The sequence below is a fragment of the Myotis myotis genome, unplaced genomic scaffold (genome assembly GCF_014108235.1).
Source record: "Myotis myotis isolate mMyoMyo1 unplaced genomic scaffold, mMyoMyo1.p scaffold_m19_p_10, whole genome shotgun sequence".
NCBI classification, from domain to species: Eukaryota; Metazoa; Chordata; class Mammalia; order Chiroptera; family Vespertilionidae; genus Myotis; species Myotis myotis.
Window position 1 is genome coordinate 52,964,822 of NW_023416314.1, and position 21,580 is coordinate 52,986,401.

Below are 21,580 nucleotides of genomic sequence, written 5' to 3' on the forward strand. Positions count from 1 at the left end.
TTTCTGAGAACTTCCTAAATGATTTCTATGTTCCAGTTAGCTTGAATCATATCCTGTTCCTAATAAAACACAAATGAGCTTTCCTGCCCTCTGAAACTTTGTCTTCAATGCTTTCCTCGTAAATTTTCCTCAGAAGTAAAAAAAAAAAACACAAACTATTAATTTTAAGGTCCAACAGAATGCCACTTCATTTATGCCTTTTTTATGTTACTCAGTATGAAGCAATTCTTCCCGCCTAGCTCTTTTAAGTACTTACTTAGCCTGAACCAAACACTGCATCATTATATCCTATTTAATATTTTTCCTAATGTGAAAGCTCCTTAAAGATAAAAATCAAATTTTACTTAATTTTATATATTTTTTAGAACTTTATATGTAGTTCAGAAGGCACTCAACCATTGGTTCAATTTGTTGAATGTTTTGTTCCCTCTAAAAAAAAAAAAGTTAAAAGTCATTTAATACTTCACACCCATTAGAATGGCCCGGCTGGTGTGGCTCAGTAGTTGAGCGTCAATCCGTGAACCAAGAGATCCCTGCTTTGATTCCTGGTCGGGGCACACGCCCAGGTTGTGAGGTTGTGGGCTCTATCCTCAGTGGGGTGTGTGCAGGAGGCAACTGATCGAGGACTCTCTTTCATCAATGTTTCTATCCTTCTCCCTTCCCCTCTCTCTCTCTAAAATCAATTTTTTAAAAAGATACTTTCTTAAAAACAACAACACAGGAAACAAATGATGGTGAGAATGTGAAGACAACGGAATCCTTATGCACTATTAGTAGTAATGTAAAATTGTACAGTCTCTGTGGAAAAACAGTATGGTGGTTTCCAAAACAACTAAATATAAAACTACCATATAACCCAGCATTTTCATTTTGGAGTACATACTCAGAAAACTTGAGAGTAGTTCTTGAAGAGATATTAGTATACCCATGTTCATAGTGGCATTATTTACAACTAGAGGCCCGGTGCACAAAATTCATGGAGGGGGGGTGTCCCCTCAACCTGGCCTGTGCCCTCTTGCAGCCCAGAAGCCCCATGATGGATTGCCCCGCAGAGGGAGGCACCGCCCACCAGGGCCTCCCTCTGCGGGGTGATAATGGGGCAATAGTAGGCCCCCCGACCAATCACGCTGCACCTGCCTTGGTGTCATAGCGTGGTCATCTGGACAGTCATTCCGCTTTTTGGCCGTTAGGTTCATTTGCATATTCCACTTTTATCATTATAGACTAGAGGCCCGGTGCACAAAAATTTGTGCACTTGGGGGGAGGGCGGGGTCCCTCCGCCCGGCCTGTGCCCTCTCGCAGTCTGGGACCCCTCGGGAGATAACGCCCTGCTGGCTTAGGCCTGCTCCCGGGTGGCAGAGGGCAGGCCCAATCCCTAGGTGCAGCCCCTGGTCGGGCTCAGAGCAGGGCTGATTGGGGAGTTGGGGCGCTGCCCCCTGTCATGCACAGAGCAGGGCGGATCGGGAGGTTGTGATGCCACCTTCAGTCACGCTCAGGGTAGGGCCGATTGGGGGGTTGGGGCACCGCCCCCTGTCACGCACAGAGCAGGGCCAATCAGGGGGTCGGGGCGCTGCCCTGTCGTGCACAGAGCAGGGCCCATCAGGGGGTTGAGGAGCTCCCCCCTGTCACTCACAAAGTAGGGCCGATAGGGGAGTTGGGGCACCGCCCCCGTCACACACAGAGCAGGGCGGATCAGGGGGTTGGGGCGCCGTCACTCTCACACTCAGGGCAGGGCCGATGGGGAGGTTATGGCTCTACCCCATCACACAGAGCAGGGCCGATCAGGGGGCCGCACCCTGTCACACACAGAGCCGCAGGGCGATCAGGGATTGGGGAGCTCCCCGCTATCAGGCACAGAGCAGGGCTGATCAGGGGGTTGGGGCGCCTTCCCCTGTCACGAACAGAGCAGGGCAGATAGGGAGGTTGTGGCCCCGCCCCCTGTCACACACAGAGCTGCAGGGCGATCAGGGGGTTTGGGCGCTGCCCCCCGTCACACTGATGCCGGTGCCGGGAGGCCTCGCGGCTCCACTGATCCTGGTGCTGGGAGGCATATTACCCTTTTACTATATAGGGTAGAGGCCTGGTGCACGGGTGGGGGCCGGCTGGTTTGCCCTGAAGGGTGTCCTGGATCAGGGTGGGGGTTCCCATTGGGGTGCCTGGCCAGTCTGGGTGAGGGGCTGAGGGCTGTTTTCAGGTTGGCGGGTGACTGAAGCTCCCAACCGCTTCATTTTTTCTTATTTTTTTAAATTCTGGGCCAGCTTTAGCTCTGAGGCTTGGCTCCAGCTCTAAAGCCTCCGCTGCTGAAAGCAGGTATCTGGTTTGTTTGGGTTCTATAATCGAAACACTGTTTCAACTCCAGCTCTGAGATCCCAGCTGGCTGAAAGCAGGTTTGTGGAGTTTGTTTAGCTTCTATATTTGTAACAATGTTTCAAACTGCAAGCTCAGAGGCCGGCAAGGCAGGCGGGAACATTGGAGTCCTCCGTCACTGAAGCAAGGAAGCCTCATGTTCGCTTCAAGCTGCCTGGCTGCCAGCCGCCATCTTGGCTGGCAGTTAATTTGCATATCACCCTGATTAGCCAACGGGAAGGGTAGCGGAGGTACGGCTAATTACCATGTTTCTCTTTTATTAGATAGGATAGCTAAAATGTAGAAGCAACCAAGTGGCCATCAACAGATGAACAGATAAACAAAAAGATATATACCTACAACAGAGTATTATTTAGCCTTAAAAAATAAATTCTGCAATATGCTACAACATGGACGGACCTTGAGGACATTATGCTAAATTAAATAAGCTGGTCATAAAAAACAAATACTGTATGGCTCCACTTACACAAGGCACTTAAGAGTATTCAAAGATCAAAAAGACAAAATGGCCCTAGCCGATTTGGCTCAGTGGATAGAGCGCTGGCCTGTGGACCAAAGGGGTCCCAGGTTTGATTCCAGTCAAGGGCTCGTACCTTGGTTGCAGGCTCCTCTCCAGCCCAGGCCCTGATCATGGCTCATGCAGGAGGCAACCAATCGATGTGTTTCTCTCACATCATTGTTTCGCTCTGTCTTTCCCCTCTCTCTTCCACTCTCCCTAAAAATCAATGGAAAAATATACTCGAGTGAGGATTAACAACAAAAATGAAAAAGACAAAATATATAATGGTGGTTGCCAGGAGTTTGGGGGAAGAAAAATGAGAAGTTGTTTAATGAGTATAGAATTTCAGTTTTACAAGGTAAAAAGAGTTATAAGGATAAATGGTGGTAATGGCTGCACAACAATATAAATGTATTTAATACCACTGAACTGTAGTCTTAAAAGAGGCCAAGAGGGTAAATTTTGTTACTTGTATTTTAGCACAATCGAAAAAATATTTAGCAATTACTGAGTATTTATTACATGTCTGGCTTTGCTGTAAGCAATGTACTGGTAGATATGTATGCACTATTTATTTCTAACCAAGTCCTAGTACAGGGGTGGGCAACCCCTGGCACACGTGCCAAACATGGCACGCCAGTAACTTTTGCTGGCACATGAAACCCTCTCTTATAATCTTCCATTTACAATTTTTTTTCTTAATATCAACTTTTTAATTTTTCAGATAAATTCAGTGTAGGTGCATCTTAGATAAATAAATAATTTTACATAACAAGTTATATTAAAAACCATAGACATGGATTGACAAGAGAGGGGAAGAGCAATTTCTATGCCTCTGCCTTAACTCTCCCTGCCTTCCTAGATCCGGCCAGTGTTTTGGTTTCATCCACATACGCTTGTGAATCTTTGTTCTCAGTGATGAATTTTGTTAAGCCTCGTAATAGGAGTAGCCTGACGGATGAAAGTAGTAGCTCGTGCATATCTCTGAAGGTCACGAAATATAAACCTGATGTAAAATCTCTGTCATCAATGATGCAGCAGCAAAAGTCCCACTGATAATATCAAATGGAGTCATAAAGTTTTCTATCGGACTATCAGTGTACATGTATACATTAAAAAATAAATGTATTTTTCATCATCATATACTGTGATTTTTGTCGCTCGAATGAATTTTATTATTTCTTCAAGGTTCTTCACATACGTACACCTTAAGAGATATCAAGTAGGCGTAACATGTTCTCAAAAAATTAGGGTTGGCATGCAGAAGAAATTTGAGTCAGACATTTTGCTGGTTTTGGCATGCACTCACAAAAAGGCTAGTAGGTGGGTACTATTATCCCCATTTTACAGATTTAAAAAAAATGAGGTACAGAGAAATGAATTAACTTATACAAGATCACACAAGTAATATATTCAGAGATAGGATTTCAACCCAGGTAGCCTAGCTTCAGAATCACATACTTAATTACCATACCAATCTACCTCTCAAGTTTCTTAAAAAAAAAATAATGCAATGGGAAAAACAACATATGACCTTTGCAGGAGCAATGTTATAGAAAACCTCTATTTTTGCTTGGCCCAATAATCATCTTTCCTTCTTTAACTGTTTTGCATGTTTTACTTAACAGATTTTGAATCTCCTTAATGACATTTCTAGATTTTTCAAAAATCAAATGTTGCATTTTTTACAGTGCCATTCATGAATTAGGTCTTTCCTTTCAAGCAGGTTATAAGTTTCAATGGACAGTGACAAAAACAGATTATAATAACTAACTCTCTAGTCATACATTAAGGTAATAATAGGCTCTGGAAAGTTAAATAGCTGGGCTGCCAATTATTTTGTCTCACACATTAGCATTTCTTTCTGTTTTTCTTCACTCTTTTTTTAAAAAATATATTTTTATTGATTTCAGAGAGAAAGGGAGAGGGCGAGAGAGATAGAAACATCAATTATGAGAGAGAATCATTGATCAGCTGCCTCCTGCATGCCCTCTATTGCAACTCAGGCATGTGTTCTGACCGAGAATTGAACCATGACCTCCTGGTTCGGAGGTTGATGCTCAACTACCAAGTCACACCAGGTGGGCTCGCCACTCTTTTAAAAAAAAATTTTTTTAATTTTACACTTAGTCTCTAAGCTCTTGCCCCCAGTCCTTCTCCACTCAAACAACCTAAGCATCAAAGTATCTCTTTTCTCCATTGATCTTGCACACTTTTATGTGGCACTCAAGGCTTTGTATTTTGTACTGCAATTTATGTGCATACACAGCCTGTCTCCCTCTTCTTACTCAAATTCTTTAAGGATGAGGTTTGCAAATGATTAATATTTGTAAACCTCACAATGTATAGCCTCAAATATTTTTCAATGAATGAGACAAATGATAATCAATAAGAAAATAACTGCTAATGTTATTATCCAATATATGGAACAAAGAAAAGTCTGTTGTGGAAGATACTGAGTTCTCTAGTAAATATATTAGGCTTGGAAATTTTTAATCATAATCTAGAAATATTTTATTCCAGAAATTCTATTCCAGAGCTAAAGATCTAGATTTGAGGATCATTCATCCAATTTCTGCAATTTCCTATAGGGAAAATTTATGTCTGCTAACCGCTGTCAGCCTACATCAGGATCACTGAGAGGGCAATATCCCAGCCAAAAGGGTTTTGGGTCCAAGTTCCATCAACAGGAGTCAGTCTCTTTACGAGGCTGAGGGTTGCACTCATTGAAAATGAAGCTGGAACACCTCTCTCTCTCTCTCTCTCTTTCTCTCTCTTACACATGCACACGCATACGCATACACACACACACACACACACACACACACACACAGATTGGTTGATTTATTATATGAAATTAAATGATGTAATTATAGAGAGTGACAAGACTCGAGAACCACAGTTGGCAAGCTGGATACCCAAGAGAGTCAAAGGTATAGCTCTAGTCTGAATCTGTCAGGCTCAAGACTCAGTAAGAGCCGATGTTTCAGTTTGAGTCTGAAGGCAGGAAAAAAATCCATGTTAGAGCTCAAAGGTAGTCAGACTGGAGGAGTTCCTCATGGGCAGGAGGGTCAGCCTTTTTGTTTAAGGCTTTCAACTGATTGGACGAGTCCCACTGATATTAGGAAAGGCAATATGCCTTTATTCAATCTACTGATTCAAATATTAATCTCATCCAGAAACATCCTAACAGACACACTCAGAAGGTCTGACCAAATGCCTAAGCATTCCGTGGCACAGTCAAGTAGACACATAAACTTAACCATCACAGCCTCTCAACCATAAAGACCCATGGAGTTACATCACTATAAAAGTCTAAACGAGTAGTTTTTAAATTCTGTATCTTGGAGCCTAAAGATACAGAATTGGAACAAGAGAAAACAGGGAACAAATATTAAAGACAACCAAGAACAAAACTTCAGGCAAATGCCTATGTTTAGAAGCTCGACAAAGGAAAAGGAGTCAAAGATCATAGAATGAAAAATAGGAAGTATGATTAACTAGGGCAACAGAAGAGAAGTTTTAAAAAAAGGATGTAGTCAATTGTTGCAAGCAAAACAAACGGGATGGACAGTGAATGTGGTCACTAGATTGACAATTAGTAGTCATATGACCAGAAATAAACTTCTGCAATATGATGGGAACAATAGAGGACAGAGAAGACTGGAAAGGAAGTAAGTACAAATTCCCTTATAAAAAATAATGGTAGAAAATACTTTGGGGAGACAGGAATAGGAAAAGAGATGAAAGAATTAAATTTTGGAAAAGGGAAGGAATATTTCTTTCCTCAATCCAGAAAAAAGGTAATAAGGTCATCTACTAGAAGAGAGGTGGAAAGAGTTCATTAGGGGATTAAGGAAAGCAGTGAAGATTTGAAATGATTCACAAAAACTTACCAGTATATACTTTGTAAAGCAGTTATAAGAATATGGGAAAGGTTTATGCCTACAAAAGTCCAAGGTTCATGCCACATTACCCCAAAATTAGATGGAACACAATACTAAGTTTTAAATAAATATACCATAAGCATTAAATATATATAAGTAACTATTCAGAACTTGGTTACTTCCTTATTGAATTTTTTTTAAAGAATCCTTTTATTATCCTTTATTTATTTTTAGATATATTTTTGTTTATTTCAGAGAGGAAAGGAGAGGAAGAGAGACAGAAACATCAATGATAAAGAGAATCATTAACTGGCCACCCCCATTGGGGATCGAGCCCTGCCCGGGAATCAAACTGTGACCCCCTGGTTCATTCGTCCACACTCAACCACTGAGCCACACCAGCTGGGCTTCCTTATTGAAATTTTTTTAAAAAATTTACAGAAAAGACTTCAGTAACCTATCAAAATAGAGTATTACAATCAGCTAGATAATAAAAATCATGTTTTGTTCAGGTTTCCCTCACCTTTAAAATTAATAATAGACAATGGGAATATAAGTTTATAACATTAATATAATTAACTTTTAGAAAGAGTAAATATCCACAGAACTTTGCAGAACCACTTCTATGAAAATAATTCATTACTCAAATATATAAATGTGCTCAATGTAGCTAAATATATAGCTATTAACTCAAAGTCTGATTTAAATTTAAATTGCCATAAGACAGTTTTAAGTAGTATTCCTTTTCTTGGTTTTATTCACAAAACATTTGAACTAAAGTATTTAGACTACTATTAACAAAACAAGACATTAAAAGGAAATAGGAAGTAAGCTTGCTGAGTAAGAAAAACACCCTTCTGAGTTTTCACCACAAAGCATAAAATTCTAACAGCTTTGAAAAGAATAATTAAGTATATAAAGTAACTAAAGAAAACAGACTTCACAATCTTATTTCCCAACAAAATATATAAACCTCAAGGGAAAGCTGTTAATTAGAGATGAATAGTGTATGAAAAATTAAAAGCTCCATCTAATATTTGTGCCACAAACTTCCAAAATTACTAGTGTTCTGTTTGCTTCCCCCTTTTTGGCCTAAATGAAACCAAACTTTATCTTCTTGTACACAAAGAAAATGATAAAATCTTGTGTTAATAAAAGGACTTAGAACTTTTTTTTAAATATAGAAAACCTTTTACAGCATTTTTAACAGGTGCACACCAAACTTCTGATTGAAGACCTTCAGTAATTGTACATTAACAACCTATTGGCTACTTTTATAAATACCTTTGTTGACATTTGCCTATTATACCTGCCCCCCTGAATTTTCTTTCCTTGTTTTACTTTTGGGTACAATAAATTTTAAAATTAAGTTACTAAATTGAATTTCTCAATTCACAGAGAAATATATAAACAAATAAGATTTGCTTAATTTTTTAAAATATATTTTATTGATTTTTTACAGAGAGGAAGGGAGAGGGATAGAGAGTTAGAAACATTGATGAGAGAGAAACATCGATCAGCTGCCTCCTGCACACCCCCGACTGGGGATGTGCCCACAACCAAGGCACATGCCCTTGACTGGAATCGAACCTGGGACCCTTTAGTCCGCAGGTCAACGCTCCATCCACTGAGCCAAACCGGTTAGGGCGATTTGCTTAATTTTTAAGTTTTCTATAAAATATTTAACTTTCAGCACCTGCTATCACTTGTCTCTATTAAAATGTAACACAATGCTTGCTACTTAATGTAGCACAAAGTAACATGCTTAACGTATTAACATACTGAAAATTTTAGTATATCACTCTTTCATCTTTATTAGAATACTGTGGGCCCTGGCTGGGTAACTCAGTTGGTTAGAGCATAGTCCTATACACCAGAGGGTGGTGGGTTTGATTCCTGGTCAGGGGACATACTCAGGCTGCAGGTTTGATTCCAGGTTGGGGCACATGCAGGAGGCAACCAAACAATGTTTCTCTCTCACATTGATGTTTCTCTCTTTCTCCCTCTGTCTCTCTCTCTCTCTCCCTTCCTCTCTGTAAAATTTTTTTAAAAAATTGTAATTATAAAAGCAAAATACAAGTCTGCAATTAAGTATACTATATTTGGAAAGGAAAAGTCTAAACCCTGCTGCCTCTCTTCTGAGGGAAGACATCCTGCCCAGCCACCCTTAACTAATTTTTTCAAATAGTTAAGACTATATGAACTTGACAACTACACCATATAATCAATAATCAATAATAATAAAAGGGTAATATGCTAATTAACCAGACGTCCTTCTGGATGTCCTTCCTTCTGGACCAAGCTGCAGCGGGTGGGGGCCGAGGCAGAGGTGAACAAATTTTGTGCATCGGGCCTCTAGTCCTATATAATAAAAGGCTAATATGCAAATCGACCGAACGGCAGAACGACTGGTCGCTATGACACACACTTACCACCAGGGAGCAGATGCTCAATGCAGGAGCTGCCCCCTGGTGATCAGTGCGCTCCCACAGGGGGAGCACCATTCAGCCAGAAGCCGGACTTACGGCTGGCGAATGGAAGGGCGTTGGTGGGAGCCTCTCCCGCCTCCAAGGCAGCACTAAGGACCCTTTGGGTGCAGGCATCTGCCCCCCAAGGGCGCAGGCCAGGCTGAGGGACCCCTCACTCCCTGCCCCATGCACGAAGTCGTGCACCGGTCCTCTAGTAGACTATATTTCCATTCCCCACTTTTATCCATATAGGTGATTAAAGAGAGTCCTTTAAATGGTTTTTCTCCTGTCTCTCTGGGGTTATCCTCCTTCCCTCCCTTCCTGTCATTCATTCATGGTTAAAAACAATAAAACAATATAATGAGGAACAATATAACAATATAAAAAATGAGAATTTCTATAATGGAGTTAAAACCACAATTCCTTGTTTACCTTGAAAAATAAGAGATAAGAAAAAGTAGGCCCACATATAAGAAGACATGGAGAAACAGATAAATTATTTTAAATGCCTATCAGTGATAGCCAGATTCTTGATTGGAAGTTCTTTCAATTTATAATCCTTAAAAAGATAACAGTAACAGCAAGCAATTTTTCAATTGACCAAAACACATTTAATCCTTTATCATACAATGTAAGAGTCACAGCACACTTGAGAACAAGAAAATAAGATTCAAAAGGAAAAATATTTTTACCTAATAAATTATGCACACAAATATGAATTTTGTATTACTACTAAGTTTGAGAAGTTAATTAAAAAACAAAACAAAACACAAAACTGTACCTGAGATATTTGGCCCTGAGTTGTTCGAATATTTAAAGATTGGCTTCTTGTTACCATTGCCCCAGAAAGAGATTTTCCATTCACCTTTCTTTCAAGGTGACAATTTGCTAGTGATCTCTCTTCAAGAAGAACAGCATCCCAAGGATCCTCTGCTAGCAAACCTGGAACATTTTTCTCTTCTTCATAGTCTAATACCTCCACACTGTCCACTTTAGGCTTACTTAGAGGATCTAAGTCTAACCAGTCAAATTTACTGATATCTTCAGACTTTGGAGATACCTGTAGATTGCTGATTGTAGCTTTTGAATTTGTTATTTCCAAATCAGTCCTTGCTTTTCCATTTTTTAAAAATGCTGATGTACTAGCTATTTTGTCAAACAGCTTTGCCATGTCAGGACTGACTACTGGACGACAGATAGGTAAGCTTCCTTGTGGATGAAACTGTGTGGCCGATGTCAAAGGATATGAAAAATATGGGGACTGTCCTGGAAGACTTAAATATATAGGTTCTGTGGATGGAAAAGTAGGCATTCTTGGATTAAAGCCGTTTTGGAATGCAGTCTGTTTACTACTATAAGTTGACTGGTAAATAGAAGGTAAAGTATAAGTGGAAGGCCCAGATAAACCAGTTGGCCACTGTCCTCTCTGAATAGTAGGTCTAAGATATAGCTGTGCTGAAAACGAAGGGCTCAGAATAGGAGTAACTGGCATTGCAGGTGTTTTCCTTGTCTCAAAACTGTCATCTAGCAATAGTTTCTCCAGTTCAGCTTGGGTTAGCTTTTCTACATCAATATCAACTGCTCTTTTTTGGGTATCTGATTCAGGAAACACCATGAGGTCATAATCCTGTTTGTTATAAACTTGTGCTCTTTGTCTGGTGCTGCTTGACAACTCAAAGCCTCGCTGATTATCAGTTACTTGTCTACCTTTCTGCAGTTTTGCTAAAGCCTCTGCTTCCATCTGTAACGCTTCTTCTTTGTCCACATCTTTTGTTCTTGTTGGGTCCAGATGTGAAGATGAACATTGCTTAAATCCATTGCTGCTGGATATCTGAGCCATGTCCACTTAACAGACCAACCTTCCTCTAATCCTTTTTTTCTTGTAGCTCCCAATAGCAAGACCTATACACAAAAATAAACATAATACTCAATTAAATTTTTTAAACACAAATTTTATTTTTAACCTATAATTTAGTTAGCTTTTAAAGCCACTTACAAACACACTACCAAATAAAATAAAATAAAATGAAGTTAGGGGTGAAAGAACACTTAAAATTTCTTATACACTCACTGTTAGGTTAAGGAAGATATTTAGACATAAATATCTTGACTGCCCCATTCCCAGGAAAGCTACAACAGTAAACGAACTCAACAAGCTTTCACTTCAGCTGTCACAATAGCTACCATAAACCAGTGGCAGTTCTGCCAGAATTCTTGACATGAAATGGCTTAAATGCTAGTCACTAATTTGCAAGAGTTCCAACAGGATTTACTGTTATGCAAATAGCAAATCAAAAAGAGTTTCAATCTTTTGCTATTTGTTAAACTACTCAAAAGTCAATTAGCAATAAAAGTACTCAATACTTAGTCAATAAAATTAAGAAACTAAAAGTCTATCAAATAAAATATCATATGAAAAACTATTCAGTTTATCACATAGTTTTGATCACACTTCTATTCTGATTATATTTAATTAAAGTCAGTAGTTATAATAGTAATTTTTTTTTCTAATTGCTAAAATATTCAGAAGACAGCTAATTAAACTTTCTCATAGGTCAGTTTTATTTTTAATTTATACTTCTCTGTTTAAGAGAAACACTTAATTCAAATCAAGATTACCCTGTGAAGTAATAAGACCAATTAAAGGGTTAGTTATCTACTGTGTAACAGAGGGCACATTTCCTGCTTCTAATCAGTATAATACAGGTATTAAGTGTGGGTTCTGGAGTCAGATCACCTTGATTTATGAGGCTGTAGGACCTTGGGGAAATGAAAACTTTTTCATGCCTTAGTTTCCTAATTTCTAAAATGAAAAAAGTATCTATTTCTTAAATTATAAGGATTAAATGAAACAATGCAACTCAAAGTGTTTAACCATTGGCTTTGAGTATAAGCACTAAATAAATGGCACCTATTATTGATCTAATCTAGTATGAGATACACCTAGTTTGTATTATTGATCTAATCTAGTATGTGATACACCTAGTTTGAAGACTTAGAAAGCAAGAGAGCTCCTGCTTACGTCCTTTTTCTAGCACAGTGCTTGTCTACAGTATACACTTACTAAATATTTAATGAAAGGACATAGGAAAACACCCATAGCAAATTCAAATTAATATAACACAAGTGAAAATCCTAAGTGTTGAGGTAATACAAAATTAAAAAAAAAAGTGTTAGTGATGAGGACATGAAGAAAGAGGTATCCAAGGAAGACAACTTTTGCAATTCTTTTATACAACTACTAGAGGCCCTGTGGGGTTCCTCCACCTGGCCTGTGGGGATCCGGCCAAAACCAGCTCTCCAACATCCCCTGAGGGTGCAGGCCAGGCAGAGGGATCCCACTGGTGTATGATCGGGGCCGGGGAGGGACAGATCGTGGGAGAGCTCCAGGGCGTGTCCGACCCATCTCCTGTCTCGCCCAGTCCTGATCCAACAGACCCCAGCAGCAAGCTAACCTACCAATCAGAGCGTCTGTCCCCTGATGGTCAGTGCGTGTCATAGTGACTGGTCTAACAGTCGGACACAGCCTATAGGCTTTTATTATATAGGATAGCTGAATTTGAGGCATTTCACTGAAAAGCTATTCCAAATTTTTCCCTTCTGTGGTAGACCACAAACTAGGCACAATGTACACTTAAAACTTATACACTTCATTGTATGTAAATGTTTTATCAAAAGACGAAACTGGCCCTCGCTGGTTTGGCTTACTGGATAGAGCGTCCGCCTGCAGACTGAAGGGTCAAGGGTTCAATTCCAGGCAGGGGCATATGCCTGGGCTGTGGACTTGATCCCCAGTAGGGGGCATGCAGGAGGCAGCCAATCAATGATTCTCTCTCATCATTGATGTTTCTATCTCTCCCTCTCCCTTCCTCTCTGAAATCAATAAAAATGTTTTTTTAAAAAGAAAAAACTGGACACAAATATTGACTCTTGCTAAATATGCACAAAGTAATTAGAGGAAAGTACTAATATCTACAATTTACTTTAAAATGCATCAAAAAATAAGATGAATTGATTAATGGAGGGATAATAGATGAATTTGTGATAAGAGAAGTAAGGAAAAATGTTAGCAGTAAAGTCTAGGTCAGTGATGGCGAACCTATGACACGTGTGTCAGAGGTGACACGCAAACTCATTTTTTTGGTTGATTTTTCTTTGTTAAATGGCATTTAAATATATAAAATAAATATAAGTCTTTGTTTTACTATGGTTGCAAATATCAAAGAATTTCTATATGTAACATGGCACCAGAGTTAAGTTAGGGTTTTTCAAAATGTTGACACGCCGAGCTCAAAAGGTTCGTCATCACTGATCTAGGTGGTAGGTATACGGGTAGTCACTTTGAAATTGTTTCAACTTGGCTAGATTACTGAATATTTTCAAAATAAAATGCTGAGTGCAGGGGGAAGAGGCACAAATTCCTCCCATTCCAGTATACAGTGCCCTTTGCAATGTGACTTTACTGCTCCTCCCATAAGGAGGTGGGGTCTACTTCTTTACTTCATCTAAGCTGGTTTTGTGATTTTCTTTGACCACGATAATATGAAAGAAGTGACACTGTGGGAGTTCTCAGTCAGGGTCATAAAAGGCCAGTGCTTCAGCTCTTCCTTTTTTGAGTGCAGCCACTGTCATGTGAATACTTATAAAGAATGAGAGCCAGGGAAGAGAGGCCCAGGCAATAACTAGCACCAACCACCAAACATGTGAGTGAAGTCACCCTCTTAAACCATTCATCCATAGTCCAAATGACCACACCCACATGAGTGACCCAAGGCATGACCAGCAAAAGAAACCACCCAGCATCATAAGTTCAAGCCAAATTGCTAACCCACAATATCATTTTGCAATGGTTTGTTACACAGTAATAGAAACTGATAAACCTTTTATTTTTACTTTTAGAACACAAAACTGAAGTTACTTACCTATTTAATAACAATAAATTTGTTTTAACCAGGACAGTCACCAACACTACCTTCCCTTTATAATTCAGAGAATGAACAGTTCCCCTTTCCTTTCTAAAGCTGCTCCCTTTGCTTACATCCTTAATCCCACTAAATTCCCCTACTTCTTTATAATGGTTGCCTCCTTTGCATTATTAATTTCTCCTTCACTTGCTTTTCTGCTCCTTTGCCATAAAAATGTTCAAGTTTTCTCCATACTGAGGGGAAATCTTCTCAACATTCTCCTTTAGACTCCAGTAGCTTCCATCTCCATTTTCTCCTTTCAGGGCCAAACTTCTCAAATGGGTCCTTTCTTTACTCATTCTGTCTTGGAAAAAATCTACTTGTCCTTCAGGGCCCAGTTCAAATACAGCTTTTTGCCTGAAGCTTTTCTTAATGCAGCTCCTATCAGAATTCATCTTTTTAACTCAACTAATAATTCTTATCTTTATTTTGTAGACTTTATGCTGCTTTTGCCTGCTCGGCATCCTTTCTTCTGGTAGTGGTATCTATAATTTCCTTTTTGGAAACTACTTATCTCCCTTTTATTCCATCTAGTTTGAATAGGGCTGGACTGTATTTTCACCCCATCCCATCTTCCCCAACCACTCCAGAGGACCCAAGACTAGCCAATCAGAGTGAAACTCAGGACTTCTGAAACTTTGTACAGGAAGCTCATCGTTGAGGTTGCTAAGCTGATAGGGTGTAAGCCTGACACTGCTGTATTGACTATCTTTGCCTCCAGTTGAGGAGATGCTATCTGAGAATGTGTATCCAAGCCAGAAGAGAGCAAAGATAAGTGAGACAGATTCTGGATACTACATTAAGCATCTGGATCTAACCCATATTATATTCAAGGTCAGTCTTGGTCTTTTATGTGAAGCAATAAAACCCTCTCTTTGCTTTAAGCCATTTTAAAATTACTTTCTGCCATGATAACCAAAAATATATTTATTAACACAGAATCTGTAACATGCATGTCCACCTAACTGACTAAAATATGTTTCTTAAGTGCAGAGGCCTACTTTGCTGTTTTTCTTCCCTACAACATTTAAAACCACCTTGCTTAATAAATATGGAACTAAATTTAATGAACATGTGTGTTAACAGGAGGGAATAAGGACTAATGAACAGTCCTGAAAAAAGGATTTCAGATCTCACAAGAGTATGGAGGTTTTATTGGAGAAATGAGTTAAGTGTAAATTGCCTGTTACTGAACACAACACATTGCCTATCCCCCCCCCCAAAAAAAACAAAATCAGATGGAAAGAACAAAATAACAATTTACAAAGATATAAAGATTCATCTTCCACAAACATAATGACACTGTTATTTAAGTATTCTCCTGGCTCCCATATTTGATAATAATATGACATTGTTCTGAAAGAGGATCTGGATTTTTTTAAGTGAGTTTGAGATACAGCTTATTCGATGGAGAACATACTTATTCCAAGTATTTCAAATTAATGTTATTGCTCATTTACTAACAAAGGTATAAAATTAATAGCCTGAAATACATTTTAATAATGAATGTGGTGTTTCACATTATCAATTAATTTGCTTGCTCAATTCCTGGTACCAACCCAAAATAGTATGCTAAAGTATACAAAATAGTATGCTAAAGTTAGTATATGCTAAAGCAAATTCAACTCAGTGATAGTGATCTATTAGCAGCTAAATTACCATACTTTAATTTTCCATGTGAATACTCAAATGGTAAAAAGGACTTTAAAAATTGTCCAAAAGTAACCCTGTGCTTCAGCTATTTTCCTGGGGCTGCTGTACTGACATGCTCCATTAATTTTTAAAAATGAAACTTCATCTGATGACAAACATTTAGCAGGAAATAATTCCCTGCATGCTAATTCAAAATGAAAACTTCAATGCTAATGTTCTCCTAATTCAAACTGGGAAAGACAATATAAGTAGTGTTTGAATGATGACTGTATACCATCTGCCAAAAATTTCCCAACATAAAGTAACCCAGTAATGAACTCAAGGCCGAAGCTGCTTTAAATTCTTCAAAAGAGGCAATTAAGCTATTCAGTTAAACTTTTGGATACCATTTACAGACCCAAGAGAATTAGTTTAAAAGCTCTTGGCTTCTTCTGTGATAGACATTCATTTAGAATTTAAATTTAAATCTCAGGAAAAAAAATAAAGCGAGCCAGCCCTGCTACTCATCTAAATGCTCTCCCATCTTAAAATTAGAAAAAATAAACTAAGAAAATGGAGAAACAATGATTTAAGTTCAACAATACAAATATATCTCATCTACAATGAAAGAAAAAATAAATCATGGTACCTCCTTGGAACTGAGTATTATGCCACCATTAAAAATAAATTTATGAAGACTATAATAACTATGGAAAATATGTTAAAATTGCAGCACCCTAGCCAATTTGGCTCAAGTGGATAGAGCGACGGTGTATGGACCAAGGGTCCCAGGTTTGATTTCGGTCAAGGGCACATACCTCGGTTGCAGGCTCCTCCCAGGCCCAGTCCCTGGTCAGGGCTTGTGTCGGAGGCAACCAAGCGATGTTTCTCTCACATCAATATTTCTCTCTTTCTTTCCCTCTCTCCTCCACTTTCTTTAAAAAAAAAAAAAAAAAAAAAAATCAATGGAAAAATATCCTCGGGTGAGGATTTAAAAAAAAAAAAAATTGTAGTAAATATACCTTAGGCCAAACATTGTTTTAAGCATTATATTAACTAATTTAATCCTCACAAATTCTATTAAGTAGCTACTATTATCCCAAGTATACAAATGAAACTTAAGCACAAGTTATATTATCTGCCAAAGTTCATAGCAGCTAGTGGTGAAATCAGGACTCAAATTTAGGCAGTTCTAATTCACTATGATATATTTTAATGTTAACAGTTATCTAGAATAATTAAGTGTCTAAACATACCTCATTCATTATAAATATCAAGTTTCTTCCTTAATCCTGGGGTTATTTCTATATGCACTAATAAATTTTATTGTTTCTTTTAATTCTACCATTAAGTAGTTAATACTACTAGTTAGTTATAACATGTATCAATCTATTGGTTAATTTTTTTATCACCAGATGACCAGCAAATTTATAATTTCATTGAGGGCATGAATTCTTATTTTATTCATCCTCTACTTTCAAACCTACTATAGTTCTTGAATGAATGCACCGACGACTCGAGAGCTTAAGACATCAATCCTTTAACAAAAAAGTTCTAATTCTGAAACAAAAGAACATACTCAGCCTTGGCCAGTGTTGCTCAGTGGTTGAGTGTCAAAGATCACTGGTTGAATTCCCAGTCAGGACACATGCTCAGACTGTGAGCTCGATCCCCAATAGGGGGCATGCAGGAGGCAGCCAATCAGTGATGTTTCTCTCTCATTGATATTTCTATTTCTCTCCCTTCCTCTTTCTCTCTTTAAAACCAATAAAATATTTTTTAAAAAAGAACATACTTAAAGAGCTCATTTATTATTAATTCAACTAAATTTGAAAAATCATGTGATTGAGTTTAGTATAAACAAGTGGTAACAGAAAATATTGTAAACTAGAAGGGAGATGGCAACAGAAAACTAAAAATAGAAGAGAAGTACTCTATCTGTGCTAAAAGGAAAAACTCCAATAGACAAGATAATATTCTCCTATCTCTACTGATTCATGGAGGGAAAAAACTCATCTGACAAAAGAAACCAAGTACTTTGGGGGTAGGCATATACAAATTTGTCAAAAAGGCAAAATGGAAGACTGTCCAGGTGTTGGGTGACATTAGGTTAAAGCAGCACTATTCAAAAGAAACAGAAAGCAAGGCATGTTTGAAATTTAAAAATTTTAATATTTATATTAATGAACAAAACAGATAAAATTAATTTCAATATATTTTACTTAATCCAACATATCCAAATTATTATTTAAATAAGTAACCCATATAGAAAATATGAAAGGGTTATTTTACATTATTTTTTAAAATATATTTTTATTGATTTCAGAGAGGAAAGCGAAGAAGAGAAAAACATGAATGATGAGAGAGAATCATTGATCGGCTGCCTCCTGCACACCCCCTACTAGGAATCAAGCCCACAGCCTGGGTATGTGCCCTGACTGGAATTGAACTGTGACTTCCTGGTTCATAGGTCAATGCTCAATCACTGAGCCACACCATCCAGGCTACATTCTTTTTTTTATACTTAAGTCTTCAAAATCTGGTATATATTTACACTTACCACATTTCAACTTAGACTAGCTACATTTCAAGTGTTCAGCAGTCAAAGGTGGCTAGTGGACAACACAAAATTAGAATTTATGAAGAAAGGAACTAAAAGCATGATAAATAAGCTTCATTATGGTAAGGAAAATTTATCTTTATGGTAAGGAAAATTTATCTTCACAAAAGTTACCCCTTCCCTCAGGTCAATAAAGTATTCCAAATATCTAATAGTTATTTTTCAGAAGGAAATTTTATATTTTTAAGTCCCACAAATGTCACATAGCCTTTTAACTAAAGCCTATCTTATCATCTTTGAAAACTTTTTAAAGTATATAATTTCCAATTAATCTTTTCTACAATTAGAAAAATTTTAACATTTTATAGAGAAATATGTTGACAATGCCACTGAGCCACATTGGTCGAATTGGATAAGTTACAAAAAGATTAAATATTTAAACGTAATAAAAGGTAATAAAATCAAAAGAAAACAGAATGCTATGTAACCTCAGGATGAAAGGAAGCTACCCTAATATGGCAAACAAGCACCAATGAATTTATTAATTTCTTCAATAAATATTTATTGGGTGTATACTATCAGCCAGGCACTGTTCTAGGTGCTGAAAAGTAAAATAAAATAACCAATAAAAATGTCAATGAAAAGACAATAAACTAGAAAAAAAATATTTGCTACTTATATCACAGAGAAAGAGGTAACTTTACTAATACATAACAAGGAGCTAATAAAGGAAAACAACCATATGGGAAAGGGGCTGAAGAGTCTGAAAAAGCATTCACAATAAAGATGTTTACTCTTGAGGCAATAGCAATTTAAAAGTTACACTAAAGCTAATATAAACCAAATTGATAACAAACTTACAGAGAAAGTGAAAAATATTCAAACTAAAATTTATTAGATACATAAAACAGTAAAGAAAATTTTATAGTAATTTTTAATGATGTCACGTAAGTGGAAAGGTTGAAAAATCAATGAACTAAGCATCCATCTTATGAAAGAGAAATAAGAGCAAAAGAGCCCTGACAGGTTTGACTTAGTGGTTAGAGTGTCAGCCTGTGCACCAAAGGGTTGTGGGTTCAATTCCTGGTCAAGGGCATGTGCCTGAGTTGCAGGTTCAATTCCCATGCACATGCAGGAGGCAAACAATTTATGTGTCTCTCTCACATCAATGTTTCTCTCTCTCTCTCTCTTCCCTACTCCCTCCCTCCCTTCCAGCCCTCTAATCAAATCTTGGTCTTTCTGGTGACCAGTCCCCATCCTGAAGCTATCTAGGGGTCCCCAACACTAGAAATCTCATTAGCATACAAAAGACTCTTCTTATCATTCTGGTGATTCCCAGGGCTTTAAATTATTTAAAACATGTTTTGGTTGATACTTTAGAGACAAAGGGAGAAGAATGGAGAGATAGAAACATTGATGAGAGAGAAACATCAACATCAATCGGCTGCCTCCTGCCTGTGCCCTACTGGGGACTGAGCCCGAAACCCCAGCATGTGCCCTGACCCAAAATTGAACCGGGGACCTCTTGGTTCATGAGTCAACGCTCAACCCTGAGCCACACTGACCGGGCAATTCCCAAGGTTTTAGAAGTTGCATTGCATGAACTGGGGACAAAGACCAATTTGTTGTTGTTGTTAATCCTCACCTGAGGATATTTTTCCCATTGATTTTTACAGAGTGGAAGAAAGGGGGAGAAAGAGAGAAAGAAACATCAATGTGAGAGAGACATATCCATTGGTTGCCTCCTGCAACCAGGCCAGGGATCAAGCCTGCAACCAAGCTACATGCCCCTGACTGAAATTGAGTTTGAGGGCTTACGTTCTAACCTCTGAGCAAAACCAGCTAGGGCAAAGACAAATTTTTTTATTATTGTTATATCACAGTTCATTTAATGAAATTATATATAGCAATGCCAATGAGCAAATTAAAAAATTTTAATAGACTAAACTTAGAGACAATGTTAATGGAGAGACAAATATACATATGATTCCATTCATATAAAGTCCAAAAACATAAAAAAACTAAATTATATTAAGACTATATATATATATATATATATATATATATATATATATGCCTAAGCAACCATTTGACTGTTCGACCAGTAGCTATGACACACAATGACCACCAGGGGGGGCAGACACTCAACACACAGGCATGGAAACATGGAACAGACTGATGAATCTCAGAGGGAAAGGGGAAGGGAGTAGGTCGGGAAGAGATCAATGAAAGATCTTACATGTATACTGGAGGCCCAGTGCACAGATTCGTGCACTGGTGGGGTCTCTTGGCCTGGTCTGCGAGGATTGGGCCAAAACCAGCCTGGCCTGCAGGAATCGGGCCGAAACCAGCAGTCCCACATCCCCCGAGGGATCCCAGATTGCGAGAGGGCACAGGCCAGGCCGAGGGACCCCACCAGACTATGAATCCGTGCACCAGGCCTCTTGTGCTTATATAAGGGTAAAACTGTGAAGGAAAAGAAAGGATTATCAAAAGTTAACATAGTGATTACTCATAGAGGGAGGGAGAGAGATTGATGATCAGGAAGAAGTGCCCTGGGGACTTCTGGAATATCAGCAACGTTCTAGTTCCTAACCTATCTACTGATCATATAAGTGTTTACTTTAGAAGTATGTGTTCGATAATCATATATGCTTTATGTACTTTTCTGTGTGTTATCTACACTAATAAAAGACAAACATGCAAATTGACCATACCTTTGCTATGCCTTAAGCCACGCCCACCAGCCAATCAGAGCGACCATATGCAAATTAACCCAACCAAGATGGCAGCTGGCAGCCACAGAGCTGGAGCAAGCAGGAGGCTTGGTTGCCCCAGTGATGGAGGAAGCCAAGCTTCCCGCCTGCCGTGACCAGCTCTGAGTTCCACTCAAAGCAACAAAGTTTCAATTATAGAAGATAAATAAACCCCTGATACCTGCTTTCAGCTGGCTGTGGCCACGGAGCTGGAGTGAGCAGGAGGCTTGGGTTGCCCCTGGCAATGGAGGAAGCCAAGCTTCCCACCCGCCCTGGCCGGCTCTGAGCTCCATTCAAGGCTACAAAGTTTCAATTATAGAAGGTAAATAAATCCCAGAATAAAAAAGAAAAAAAGAGGCTGGGAGCTTCCATCGCTGGGGGGCTTGGCCAGCCTGAAAATGGCCCTCAGCCCCTCACCCAGACTGGCCAGGCACCCGAGTGGGGACC

General features: G+C 38.6%; 1 protein-coding gene across 7 annotated transcripts in view; it reads right to left on the bottom strand.

Annotated features, from left to right (window-relative positions):
* PIK3C2A (phosphatidylinositol-4-phosphate 3-kinase catalytic subunit type 2 alpha) overlaps positions 1–21,580 on the bottom strand; it is a 96,860-nt gene that overhangs the window by 58,104 nt on the left and 17,176 nt on the right. For all 7 annotated transcript variants that reach the window (XR_004970441.1, XM_036325549.1, XM_036325548.1 and 4 more), the window contains one exon: positions 10,003–11,123. Coding sequence is in view for 6 of the 7 variants with exons in the window: in XM_036325549.1 (XP_036181442.1) it covers positions 10,003–11,061 (1,059 nt within the window). In the remaining variant the exon portion in view is untranslated. The remainder of the gene's footprint in view (positions 1–10,002; positions 11,124–21,580) is intronic.